Source organism: Panulirus ornatus, chromosome 3 (assembly GCF_036320965.1).
Source record: "Panulirus ornatus isolate Po-2019 chromosome 3, ASM3632096v1, whole genome shotgun sequence".
NCBI classification, from domain to species: Eukaryota; Metazoa; Arthropoda; class Malacostraca; order Decapoda; family Palinuridae; genus Panulirus; species Panulirus ornatus.
In genome coordinates this window covers 14,371,317-14,384,890 of record NC_092226.1, presented here as the reverse complement: position 1 = coordinate 14,384,890, position 13,574 = coordinate 14,371,317, and the positions used below count along the sequence as shown (strand labels likewise).

Sequence of the window (13,574 nt, the reverse complement as noted above, 5' to 3'; positions counted from 1 at the left end):
TGCCTCACCCAAGGGTCGTTCCCTTCCGCTCACGTGGTCTTTAGGTACGTGTCGTACATATACTGATAACGTGGATACCATGATGGTGAACTGAGATCAAAAGAGGACACCTGGGGAGGGAAGGGAACGCGAGAAAGAAGAATGAAATAATCGAAATAAGTAGATTTAATTTTTTTTTTTTTTTGTCCTCTCCAATCCTCTTTTTTGTCCTCTCCAATCCCTCTTTTTTTGTCCTCTCCAATCCCTCGATCACTCCTTGTGTGTGTTTGGGGGGGGGGGGGTGTGGAGAGGAAGGGGTGGAGGAGGAGGAGGAGGTGGAGGAGGAGGAGGAGGTGGAGGAGGAGGAGGGTGGATGGGGTGGAATCTGTGGGTAATCCGATTAATGCAATCTCCTTGTGAGGCGAGTGTAGCCGAGTGTCGCTTGGGAGCTGGGAAGGCCAAGGATGGGGTCAGGGTTGGTGTGGGGAGGAGAGTGGGTCACTCGCCCCTCTAGAGAGCGGGAAGACCTTGAAAAGGTCGACTTTACGATGCCAGAAGCCCGTCCCCTGTAGCCAGGACTTTATATATATATATATATATATATATATATATATATATATATATATATATATATATATATATATATGTGTGTGTGTGTGTGTGTGTGATACAACGAAGATACATAGCTAGGACGCCATTTGGTAAACAAATGACTGTCCGAATGACGTCAAGTCCCCTGTTTACCCAATGGCGTCCTAGCTACGTCTCTTCGTTGTGTATCAACAGACCGTTATGTTTCTTTCGTGGCTCCCCTGATGATGTGATTATTACCCGAAAGTGCACTTGGGAACTTGTCGTGTTTCATTTTCCCCGTGGACTTGTAGGAATATACTTGATCACGCGCTAACTTGTGATCCTTTCCAGTATCTATCTATCTTACCATCTATCTATCTATCCATCTATCCATCTATATGTATTCGTATTGAAGGCTCCAGTCACGGATGGAAGCCTTCGCACCAAGGCCAAATCTTCATTGAGATACGAATATGGATAAAGATGTAGGGGCAAGTGTGCCGTGTTTTGATAAGGTCAGAGTTAAGGGAACAGAAAAGCAAGTTTGATTTAGACTTCGTCTCTGTCCCGTACTTTATACTCACAAGGGAGGCATCGCGGGCCTCCGTATGAAGGGAGCAACTGTTCCAAAGACGAGGAGTTTGGGCGTCTGAGTTGAACTCGTAGTTTCTTTTTTGGGGACAGACTAAAATATCATGACGGTGAGGTTTTCCATCTGAGTTGACTTTGCGATATACCAAAGTTTGTTTGCTGTGTTGAGTGGGCGGAGGAGGTCACAGACCATTCAGAGGGATGGGAGGGGAAGGTTGTGAGTTGTTCATAAAAGGGTTGGTTTGAAATGGGTTTGAAGGCATTGGGTTAACGAGAGTGCGTGTTCCGTGACCGAATCATCAGAGTTTATGGAATGTTCTCCCCCCATGCATGAAGAAAGTAGTCATCAGGAGGGGCGGTTCTTCCCATAAGGGGGATTTAAAAATTTTTAGGAAAAAAGGCTGTCCTTTCCCCTCCCAGGACAGGATGTTAACGCAAAGGGAGTAAAAAGGGTGTTCCTGTCTAAGGAGCTATCTTAATGAAATGAAGAAGAAAAAAATAGAACAAGCCTCTCTCTCTCTCTCATCTCCCCCCTCTCTCTCTCTCTCTCTCTTCTCTCCCTCTCTCTCTCTCTCTTCTCCCTCCCTCCCCCTCTCTCTCTCTGACATGAACATTCACATCCGAAGATAGCAGGAACTTCCTACCGAAAACATGACATTCGCTGTTTTCCCTCATGCTGCCTCTCGTGTCTCTTCCCCTCCAACCAGGCTCCTCCCTCGGGGCCTGAGTCACCAAGGGAGACGCGTCTGGCCTCCGGGGTAACGGAGAAGCCCTTTTTGGGCTTCACATATCAGCAGCAGCAGTTGTTTTTTCTCTTTTTAAAAAAAGGGTTCTCCCCGACGACCGCAGTGTCGATTATCAATCTTCAACAACGCGGATTTGGGAAACCCAAAACCCCGGGCCAGTTTTCGGGGAGAATAAAACCGATTTGAATATATCTCTCCACCCGTGTGTTTTGGGGTGGTTGTTGCTCCCTCCCCTTCAGGGTCCCCGCCGGACCACTCATAAACAAGGTTTGTTTTTTTTTTTTTTTTTTGCGCTCGTGAACCTTTACTATCCCAGTCTGAAAAATATCCCAGTCCCTTCGTGATGCATTATACAGTCACTTGTTGTATTTACGAACATCGACCACCACCCCCCTTACCCTTCCCCCTCCGGAGCTGAAAACCTGTGATTAAAACCATCACCTCCCTCAGAAAACCTCCCCCTCTTTCCCCCCAACACTTGCCTCTTGTAAGGACAACTACCATGAATAACCAGTGTATCCCATGTATACCAGGGGTAAGTAGGGGATTCCTTTTAGTATTTTCTCGCCTCCCACTGGGTCTGTAGAGCGAGTGTATGTAATGGATGGCTCTGCCCTAAACTCCAGCTTCGAGGTAGATGGGTTTCTAATGATGGAAGGGGAGGGAGGGAGGGAGTGAGGGAAAGAAATATAACGACCGTAGAATGGCATGGCGCGTATGGCTCCCCCTCGAGAGTTGGTTAAGTGACGTAGTCAAGTCGTTATGACCTAGTTAAGCCATCCTCTGAGGAGGTTGTTCGCACGGGCCGTGAGAGCGAGGGGCTTATCAGAGACGTGCTGGAATGTGTACACTGGTGCTGAGGGCCCTGCTACAGCTCCCCTGGCAGTAGTCGATCACAGGGGCATGTCTCGCTGAACCTCGGAAGTCCCCCATCGCTCCTCCAGGCTATACCCCGCTATTCTTAAAGCACTTGCCTCTCTTACCTCCCACTCCCTCCCTCCCGCCCATTTCCCTTTCCCAAACCCCGGGGCCCTCCTCCACTCACACACGCGATACCACTTCCCAAGTAGTCCCCCCCCCCCCCTTACTTACCTAAGTAATTGCCAACTACCACTTCCTATTCTTACTCCCACCCACTTACCTTCCCGCCCCTCTTCTACCCTAAACACCCCATGCGCCATTTCTCAAGTGATTTGCTCTCTCTCCTCTCCTCCCTTCTCTCTCCTCCTTTTCTCTCTCCCTCCTCTCCTTTTCCCTCCTCTCTCAGAACTTCCGTTTGAAGACCCAAGCGTCTTCTCGCACCTCCAACCCAACCCATCCTCCCACTCCAACCCAACCCATCCTCCCACCCCCTCCTCCTCCTTCCCACCCACGTCCACGTCTCTTTCAAGTCTCCTTATTCCCTCCCCCCTCCCCCTCCCCCGTTCGACCTCCTCCTCCTCCTCCCCCAACCTCCTCCTGCACCAGGCATGGCCATCAACCACCAACCATCAGGTATTAATTTGTCCCTCCTAAAAAGACCACCACCAGCAGGAGCAGTGCGCCCCCCACGACCCGGGTTCTCATTACATTATAACCTTTAAAGGACCTTTTCTCTCCCAGTATTTTTCTTCCCGAAACCATAATTGGTTTTGCGTGTAAAAAGCGTGGTGGTTTTGTGTGGTTGGTGTTTTTGTGTGTGTGTGTGTGTGTGTGTGTGTGTGTGGGGCAGTCGTCTGCCAAGAGCCTCGGCCTCGACGACGCTTGCTAAAAGCTATGAGTACCTTTCGAGGACGACCTCTGTTCCATTGAGAGGGAAGGAACTCCCCCTTGAAGGGCGACGTCGTACAAGGGAGGTGCTCCTCGCCGCTCGTGCGGTCGAGTGGGACCACACGCTGACGCAGAATTCCCCCGAGAACGCACTCTTCTCACGAACCATACAAATGATCATAAATATTACTTCACCTTCAACTTGTTTTACTCTTCCTTGCCACCAAGTGCTGTTAATGATAGCCCCCCCACACCACACCCCACAAAACACAACACACACACACACACACACACACACACTCTGTTTGGTAAAAGTATGTTTATACATATGTATATGTATATTGAAGGTACATATATTCATAATAAAATATATATACACATTCTTTCGTAAACAAAAGCATAAGTGGGGATAGATTGACAGGATTCTAGCGTCAGACCTCCCTTTGTATATATATATATACGTCTTGAGCGCGACGGTACGCCCTTGAACACGACGGTACGACCCTTGAACACGACGGTACGACCCTTGAGCACGACGGTACAACCCTTGAACACGACGGTACGACCCTTGAGCACGACGGTACAACCCTTGAACACGACGGTACAACCCTTGAACACGACGGTACAACCCTTGAACACGACGGTACGACCCTTGAGCACGACGGTTTGAGTCCTTGAGCACGACGGTACAACCCATGAACACGAGACGGTACGACCCTTGAACACGACGGTACGACCCTTGAGCACGACGGTTTGAGTCCTTGAGCACGACGGTACAACCCTTGAACACGACGGTACGACCCTTCGATGTTCTGACATGCTTTCCGCTTGACCCAAAAGTTTGTAACGACTTGCCCCGACACATCCTTACGGGTCCAGGTCAAAAGGTCAGGAAGCAGCCTTCAGTACTCAAAAGGGGTGCTGCCTCCACCCCAAAGGGTCGTTACCTTCCGCTCACGTGGTCTTTAGTACGTGTCGTACATATACTGATCACGTGTTACCATGATGGTGAACTGAGATCGAAAGAGGACACCTGGGGAGGGAAGGGAACGCGAGAAAGAAGAATGAAAAATAATCGAAATAAGTAGATTTAATTTTTTTTTTTTTTTGTCCTCTCCAATCCCTCTTTTTTTGTCCTCTCCAATCCCTCTTTTTTGTCCTCTCCAATCCCCTCCGATCACATCCTTGGTGTGTTTGGGGGGGGGGGGTGTGAGAGGAAGGGTGAGGAGGAGGAGGAGGTGGAGGAGGAGGAGGAGTGGAGGAGGCGGAGGAAGGGTGGATGGGGTGGAATCTGTGGTAATCCGATTAATGCAATCTCCTTGTGAGCGAGAGTAGCCGAGTGGTTTCGCTATGGGAGCTGGGAAGGCCAAGGATGGGTCAGGTTGGTGTGGGGAGGAGAGTGGGTCACACTCCCTCTCGAGAGCGGGAAGACCTTGAAAAGGTCGACTTTACGACGCCAGAAGCCCGTCCCCTGTAGCCAGGACTTTATATATAATATATATATATAAAATATATTATATATATTATATATATATATAATATTATATATATATATATATATTGTGTGTGTGGTGTGTGTGTGTGTGTGTGTGTGTGTGATACAACGAAGATACATAGCTAGGACGCCATTAGGTAAACAAATGACTGTCCGAATGACGCGTGTCAAGAAGTACGTCCCCTGTTTAATTTTAAAACCCCAATAGGGCGTCCTAGGCTAAACTCATCGGCTAGCTACGTCTCTTCGTTGTGTATCAACAATAAAAACCTAAACACCAAAGACCGTTATGTTTCTTTATCGTGGGCTCCCCTAGAGATGTGATTATTACCCGAAAGTGCACTTGGGAACTTGTCGTGTTTCATTTTCTTTCACTGTTTCCTTCCCCGTGAACTTGTAGGAATAATACTTGACACAAGCGCTAAACTTGTGAATCCTTTCCAGTATCTATCTATCTTACCATCTATCTATCTATCCATCTATCCATCTATATGTATTCGTATTGAAGGCTCCAGTCACGGATGGAAGCCTTCGCACCAAGGCCAAATCTTCATTGAGATACGAATATGGATAAAGATGTAGGGGCAAGTGTGCCGTGTTTTGATAAGGTCAGAGTTAAGGGAACAGAAAAGCAAGTTTGATTTAGACTTCGTCTCTGTCCAGTACTTTATACTCACAAGGGAGGCATCGCGGGCCTCCGTATGAAGGGGGCAACTGTTCCAAAGACGAGGAGTTTGGGCGTCTGAGTTGAACTCGTAGTTTCTTTTTTGGGGGGACAGACTAAAATATTCATGTAAGGTGAGGTTTTTCCATCTTGGGTTTGACTTTGCGATGATACCAAAGTTTGTTTGCTGTGTTGAGTGGGCGGAGGAGTTCACAGAGCCATCAGAGGGGATGGGAGGGGAAGGGTTGTGAGGTTGTTCATAAAAGGGTTGGTTCGAAATGGGGTTTGAGAGGCATTAGGGTTGAACGAGAGTGCGTGTACCCTGACCGAATCATCAGAGTTTATGGAGATGTTCTCCTGATGCATGAAGAACAGTATGTCATCAGGAGGAGCTGTTCTTCCCATAACGGGGATGTAGAAAAGTTAGGAAGAGGCATGTCCGTTCTCCCGAGGACAGGATGTTGAACGCAAAGGGATGTCAAAAGGTGTTCCTGTCTAAGGAGCTATCTTAAGTTGAAATGAAGAATGAGAAATAGAACAAGCCTCTCTCTCTCTCTCTCTCTCTCTCTCTCTCTCTCTCTCTCTCTCTCTCTCTCTCTCTGAGCATGAACATTCACATCCAGAAGATAGCAGGAACTTCCTAACCGCAACATGACATTGCGCTGTCTTCCTCATGCTGCCGTCTCGTGTCATCTTCCCCTCCAACCAGGCTCCTCCCTCAGGCCTGAGTCATCCACAGGGAGACGCGTCTGGCCTCCTGGGTAACGGAGAGAGTCACTTGGCTTCACTATATCATGACAGCAGCAGGTTGTTTTTCTCTCTTCTTATAAAGTGTCTCCCCGACGACCGCAGTGTCGATTATCAAGTCTTCAACAACGCGGAGTTGGACCCAGACGTCTGGACAGTTCGGGAGGAGACATTATAAACCGATTTGAATATATCTCTCCACCTCGTGTGTGTGTGTGTGTGTGTTGACTCCCTCCCCTTCACGGTCCCACGCCGGACCAGCTCAGTAAACAAGGGTTTGTTTTTTCTTTTTTTTTTTTGCGCTCGTGAACCTTTACGTAATCCCAGGTCTGTAAATATCCCAGTCCCTTCGTGATGCATTATAACAGTCACATTTGTTGTAAGTTTAAACGAAACATCGACCAACCACCAACACACCACACCACGCGACCACTGCGCGTGCGCGCCATAACACCTCCGCCTACCCGTCCTGGGAGGCTGAAAACCTGTGATTAAAACCATCCACCACAAAAACCATCAACCTACCCCTCAGAAAAAAAAAAAAAACCTACCTCCCCCCCCCCCCCTCTTTTTCTTCCCCTCTTTCCTCTCTTTTCCCCCCCCCTCATTCTCCCCCCCATCTTTTTCATTTAATTCCCCCCAAAACTCTTGCCTCTTGTGATGGAAACATACCTACGCAATAAAAACAACGGAAGTCCCCATGAATAACCAGAGGTACAAGGCCAAGTGATAGAGGGTATTAGCCCTATGTAAATATGGATTTTGCCTGAAGTATTTTTTATTATTTTTTTTTTTTTTTTTTTTTTTTTTTTTTTTTTTTTTTTTTTTTTTTTTTTTTTTTTTTTTTTTTTTTTTTTTTTTTTTTTTTTTTTTTTTTTTTTTTTGAAGTGATTTCAATTTCAACTTGACCTGATTTTGAAGTGATTTCAATTTCAACTTGACCTGATTTTGAAGTGATTTCAATTTCAACTTGACCTGATTTTGAAGTGATTTCAATTTCAACTTGACCTGATTTTGAAGGAATTTCACTTTCAGCTTGACCTGATTTTGAAGTGATTTCAATTTCAACTTGACCTGATTTTGAAGGAATTTCACTTTCAGCTTGACCTGATTTTGAAGGAATTTCACTTTCAGCTTGACCTGATTTTGAAGTGATTTCAATTTCAACTTGACCTGATTTTGAAGTGATTTCAATTTCAACTTGACCTGATTTTGAAGTGATTTCAATTTCAACTTGACCTGATTTTGAAGTGATTTCAATTTCAACTTGACCTGATTTTGAAGGAATTTCACTTTCAGCTTGACCTGATTTTGAAGGAATTTCACTTTCAGCTTGACCTGATTTTGAAGTGATTTCAATTTCAACTTGACCTGATTTTGAAGTGATTTCAATTTCAACTTGACCTGATTTTGAAGGAATTTCACTTTCAGCTTGACCTGATTTTGAAGGAATTTCACTTTCAGCTTGACCTGATTTTGAAGGAATTTCACTTTCAGCTTGACCTGATTTTGAAGGAATTTCACTTTCAGCTTGACCTGATTTTGAAGGAATTTCACTTTCAGCTTGACCTGATTTTGAAGTGATTTCAATTTCAACTTGACCTGATTTTGAAGTGATTTCAATTTCAACTTGACCTGATTTTTTTTTTTTTTGTCCTCTCCAATCCCTCTTTTTTGTCCTCTCCAATCCCTCTTTTTTTGTCCTCTCCAATCCCTCTTTTTTGTCCTCTCCAATCCCTCTTTTTTGTCCTCTCCAATCCCTCTTTTTTGTCCTCTCCAATCCCTCTTTTTTTGTCCTCTCCAATCCCTCTTTTTTTGTCCTCTCCAATCCCTCTTTTTTTGTCCTCTCCAATCCCTCTTTTTTTGTCCTCTCCAATCCCTCTTTTTTGTCCTCTCCAATCCCTCTTTTTTTGTCCTCTCCAATCCCTCTTTTTTTGTCCTCTCCAATCCCTCTTTTTTTGTCCTCTCCAATCCCTCTTTTTTTGTCCTCTCCAATCCCTCTTTTTTGTCCTCTCCAATCCCTCTTTTTTGTCCTCTCCAATCCCTCTTTTTTTGTCCTCTCCAATCCCTCTTTTTTTGTCCTCTCCAATCCCTCTTTTTTTGTCCTCTCCAATCCCTCTTTTTTTGTCCTCTCCAATCCCTCTTTTTTTGTCCTCTCCAATCCCTCTTTTTTGTCCTCTCCAATCCCTCTTTTTTTGTCCTCTCCAATCCCTCTTTTTTGTCCTCTCCAATCCCTCTTTTTTTGTCCTCTCCAATCCCTCTTTTTTTGTCCTCTCCAATCCCTCTTTTTTGTCCTCTCCAATCCCTCTTTTTTGTCCTCTCCAATCCCTCTTTTTTGTCCTCTCCAATCCCTCTTTTTTTGTCCTCTCCAATCCCTCTTTTTTTGTCCTCTCCAATCCCTCTTTTTTTGTCCTCTCCAATCCCTCTTTTTTTGTCCTCTCCAATCCCTCTTTTTTTGTCCTCTCCAATCCCTCTTTTTTTGTCCTCTCCAATCCCTCTTTTTTTGTCCTCTCCAATCCCCTCGATCACTCCTTGTGTGTGTTAGGGGGGAGAGGAAGGGGTGGAGGAGGAGGAGGAGGTGGAGGAGGAGGAGGAGGTGGAGGAGGAGGAGGAGGTGGAGGAGGAGGAGTGTGGATGGGGTGGAATCTGTGGTTGATCCGATTAATGCAATCTCCTTGTGAGGCAAGTGTAGCCGTGTGTCGCTTGGGAGCTGGGAAGGCCAAGGATGGGTCAGGTTGGTGTGGGGAGGAGAGTGGGTCACTCGCCCCTCTAGAGAGCGGGAAGACCTTGAAAAGGTCGACTTTACGACGCCAGAAGCCCGTCCCCTGTAGCCAGGATTTTATATATATATATTATAATATATATATATAAATATATATATATATATTATAATATATATATATAATATATATATAATATATAATATATATATATATAAATATATATATTATATATATATATATTATAATATATATATAATATATATTATAATATATATATATATATATATATGCAGACTTAAGCGAGGGTGTTCAACGGAGGGGCGATCACTGGTCTTACGAAAATGATGGAAAATTCATAGACTTTTTCCTCTGTTCTTTTCATCGTGATCAAGTAATGGAGTTCAGAGAAGGAAATGATTATTTTGGGAAAAATAAGAATAGGTCATCTCTGGTCCATACCATCTCTCCTGTCACTACTCCACACCAGCCACCTAACTACTCTACCAGTCCTTATCTACTACTACTACTACTACTACTTCTACTACTACTACTACTACTACTACTACTACTACTACTGCTACTTCTACTACTACTACTACTACTACTACTACTACTACTACTACTACTACTCCTATTCTTTACTTCCTTCATCTACTTTGAAGGTATTATTACCAATCCTTTAGCTATTCTGCCTATTCTTCAGTGACTCTCTAACCATTCTTCACCTATCCCACTCGTCCTCATCCCACTCCAGTAATCTTTCATCTACTCCACTTCTACTATTCTCATCTGACTATTACAGAAACTGTGGTGGCTGGAGATTTTGGGATCCTATTTGAGGTAATCTTTCATATATTATCTTTTTTTTTCTTTTACTTTACGGTATGAGAAATATGTTTATGCTCTTACCTTCCTGGATGAGCATTGATGTCTACCGTGAATGTAATTCAGAAAAAAAAAAAAAAGGACCCGCTCCTCCTCCTCTTCCACTCCCTCTTTGGGCAAGGGGGGAGAGGTGTTCCTGGAACATCTCATGATGGAAGTTGACCCAAGCGTCTTTCGAGAGGGCACCCCTAGTTTGGTTGTCGTGAAGCCAGCCACGACCAGTGTGATTTGATATGTGTAATCAGTTGTATGCCACTTCCACACAAGTTGCACCATTTGATGCCTTCCATGATTTATGGGGGGAGAAATAAACTTGACAACTCAAAAAGAAAAAAATTAAAGAATTTGATGTAAAGGTTTGACAAAAACACAACACAGCTGTGTGCATAGTCGCCAAGGTGTGTGTGTGTGTGTGTCTTAAAAGTTCCGCCTTGGACGGCAGTGTGTGTATGTGTCTGTGTGTTTGTGGGTGTGTGAACGATTGGAACACACACACGCACACACCCGCGCGCACGCACATACATACGTACATACACACACACACACGCACACACCGCTCCAGCCATTCCTAAAACGGTTTCCTCTTTTCATTACAGTGATCTTGTGAGGAGAAGGCGAGAGCTACTTCTTCCGTACCTGCGTCTGCTGTGTGTGTGTGTGTGTCATTTCCTACTGCTCGTGCCCTCTTCAGTTCATGCTCTCCTTGCTGCACTGATTACCACCACTACTACTACTCCTCCTCCTCCTCCTACTGCTATTACTATTACTCCCTCGGCACGGGCGACCATTCGTTGACCCGCAGCAGCCCCACCACCACCCAGAGCCAGCCAGCCGAGCGACGACCGAGCGAAAACTCTCAAAATCTTCTCCCTGTCTGTGTGGCGGTCAAGGTATAAATGAAATAAGCATCGACACACGATCACAGAAGCCAACCCAACCCGACCCAACCCCCCCGAGCCAACTCCTCTTTCTCCTCCTCCTCCTGAACCCCTTGTCCTGCTCTCCGAGACACTTATATAGCTCTCAACTCTCTCCATCTATCTACAAGGGAAAAAAAAAAGACTCGACACTCCACGCCTTCATCATGTTCGGAATGCTCAACCCAGTCAGCGCTGTTACCAGTAAGCAATGTTTATACTTTTGCCGTTTGTTCTTTTTCCAGTATTTTTCTTCGACTTATCTCGGCATGACAGACTGTGACCTCCTCCCCCGTGGAATGAGTAGCCCCAAGCACGGTTCAGTAAATATATATATATATATATATATATATATATATATATATATATATATATATATATATATGTATATGTATGTATATACACACCTTTTTCTTTAATAACCCTATATATATATATATATATATATATATATATATATATATATATATATATATATATATACATTTGCTCTTAATGATACCTCCGCAAACCCCTTCTGCACAGGCTCTGCCACCCATCATGCTTGCCCAGTCAGCACACTCTGCATCCGTAACCTTGACCCAGTTCCCGTGCGTGTCCTTGCCTGCCCAGCAGAGGTCAGGAGAGCCACAGGTCAGGCGGCTGCGACCTGACCTACACCACCCAGGTCCTCCGCTCCTTGCCGACGGCATCGCCGTGCCGGCAGCTGTGGCCATTATTTTTTTCTATATATTAGATTTTATATTTTTATCCTTTTTTATATTATAGGGGAAAATGGCATCATATATCTGTAGATTATTATGTCTATCGATAAAGAGTTCAGATATATATATATATATATATATATATATATATATATATATATATATATATATATATATATATAAAACTTTATCATTTCTCAGCACAGAGAGAGAGAGAGAGAGAGAGAGAGAGAGAGAGAGAGAGAGAGAGAGAGAGAGAGAGAGAGAGAGAGTATCACAGGCGACAGCACCGTGTGTCTGCTAAGGACGAGCACAGTCAGCATTGAATGGCCGGCTTCAACCCTTTGCAACACCCCAACGTGGGGATCGATCCCCTCCGTGTGGGGGGTGGGTGCACTTGGAGCTGTGGTTGCGTCAGGCGTTGCCCTTTCGCCGGGCACAGGTGGTGGCAGGTGGTGGTGGTGGCAGGTGGTGGTGGTCCTAATTATATATATATATAGGAGGGGCGTCATTCCCTCGCCTTCTCGTCCACATGAGAGGGATGTGATGTTAGCCAGGTTGGTGCCCAGCGCTGCCAGATAGCACCACGCATGGTAGCACAGTTTGGTGAACCATAAAGAGAAGGAGGAGGAGGAGGCTCAGGTTGAAGTAAGAAGCGTCATCAAGCATCTAATGACGTGGAGGATGTCATGTTCGCACCTTCGCTACGTGTTCTCTCGGCGGTGGGCGAGGGATAGACTTGCTCTATAGTGAGCTATGTGGAAAACGAGAATCCATCTCTTTCCGTCCACATTAAAAAAAAAATTCGGTCCATATCCTTTACTGGACCTGACCACCCCTCCCTCCCTCCTCCTCCAGCATGGCTGTACGACAAGACGTGCACCGTCGCGCTGAATTCGCCCTCATCGTCTCACGCCACTGGAGGAAAAGCGCTCCCCCTTTGTCGTATATTGATAGCCATGGTGGCGTGGGCGTCAAAGGAAAAAAAATATATAACTTTTCCCTGCGCGGAAATGAACAGCATATGTCTGTGGATAGAGGCTCACTATCCCCCCCACCCCCCCAGTGGTTGTAAACAAGCCCTTCAATGCTACCGCCGCGGTGGAGGATGACATGCGCGGGTGTAAACACGAAAGCGCCGCCACCATCCCAGAAGAGGCGGGAAGAAGGAGGAGGAGAACCGCGGATGTAAACAAACCATTTCCTCCAGCGCCCGGGGATGTGAGAGAGCCGTGACGTCATCCTGTGTCGTATGTGTGACGTCACGAGAGTAAACAGAGTTCATGCCATGCCACAGCTGGAGGGCACGTAATTATTTCTTTAATTGAAATTTTTACAGGAATTTTAGTCATGGTTTAATCTCGGGGACGTTAAAGAATTAGGATCAATTAGAGGAGGAGGATTAGTCCTTAGCGGTAAGGCGATTAGTAAGTGATTAAGACCATATTCTCGACTCTTTGGTCAGATACTTCATGGATTTAATCCGGGGCGGTAAGGTCAAGGGTCACTTGTAAACCTCCCCCCCCCCCCCCCGTTGGCTTTGTCAAAATCATAACTCCACTGAAGGTCAGGTCAAAGGGAGATTGCAAGTCTCTCTCTCTCTCTCTCTCTCTCTCTCTCTCTCTCTCTCTCTCTCTCTCTCTCTCTCTCTCTCTCTCTCTCTTGATAATCTTAAAAGTACTGAAAGGAAAGGGATTAATTGTACTCACGATCCCAAGTGCCATCAGTGTCTTTGGTCTTATATATAAAACTACCAAGCAAAAGTCCTCGGTAAATGTTTTTTTTTTGACTCGTCGCCTCA

At 45.4% G+C, this 13,574-nt stretch overlaps 1 protein-coding gene across 4 annotated transcripts in view; it reads left to right on the top strand.

Moving 5' to 3' along the window:
- Window positions 1-13,574, top strand: part of cpx (synaptic transmission protein complexin) — a 472,286-nt gene that overhangs the window by 160,697 nt on the left and 298,015 nt on the right. For all 4 annotated transcript variants that reach the window (XM_071684301.1, XM_071684318.1, XM_071684325.1 and 1 more), the window contains exon 2: window positions 10,749-11,273. In XM_071684301.1, the coding sequence (XP_071540402.1) occupies window positions 11,237-11,273 (37 nt within the window). In that variant the 5' untranslated portion in view covers window positions 10,749-11,236. The remainder of the gene's footprint in view (window positions 1-10,748; window positions 11,274-13,574) is intronic.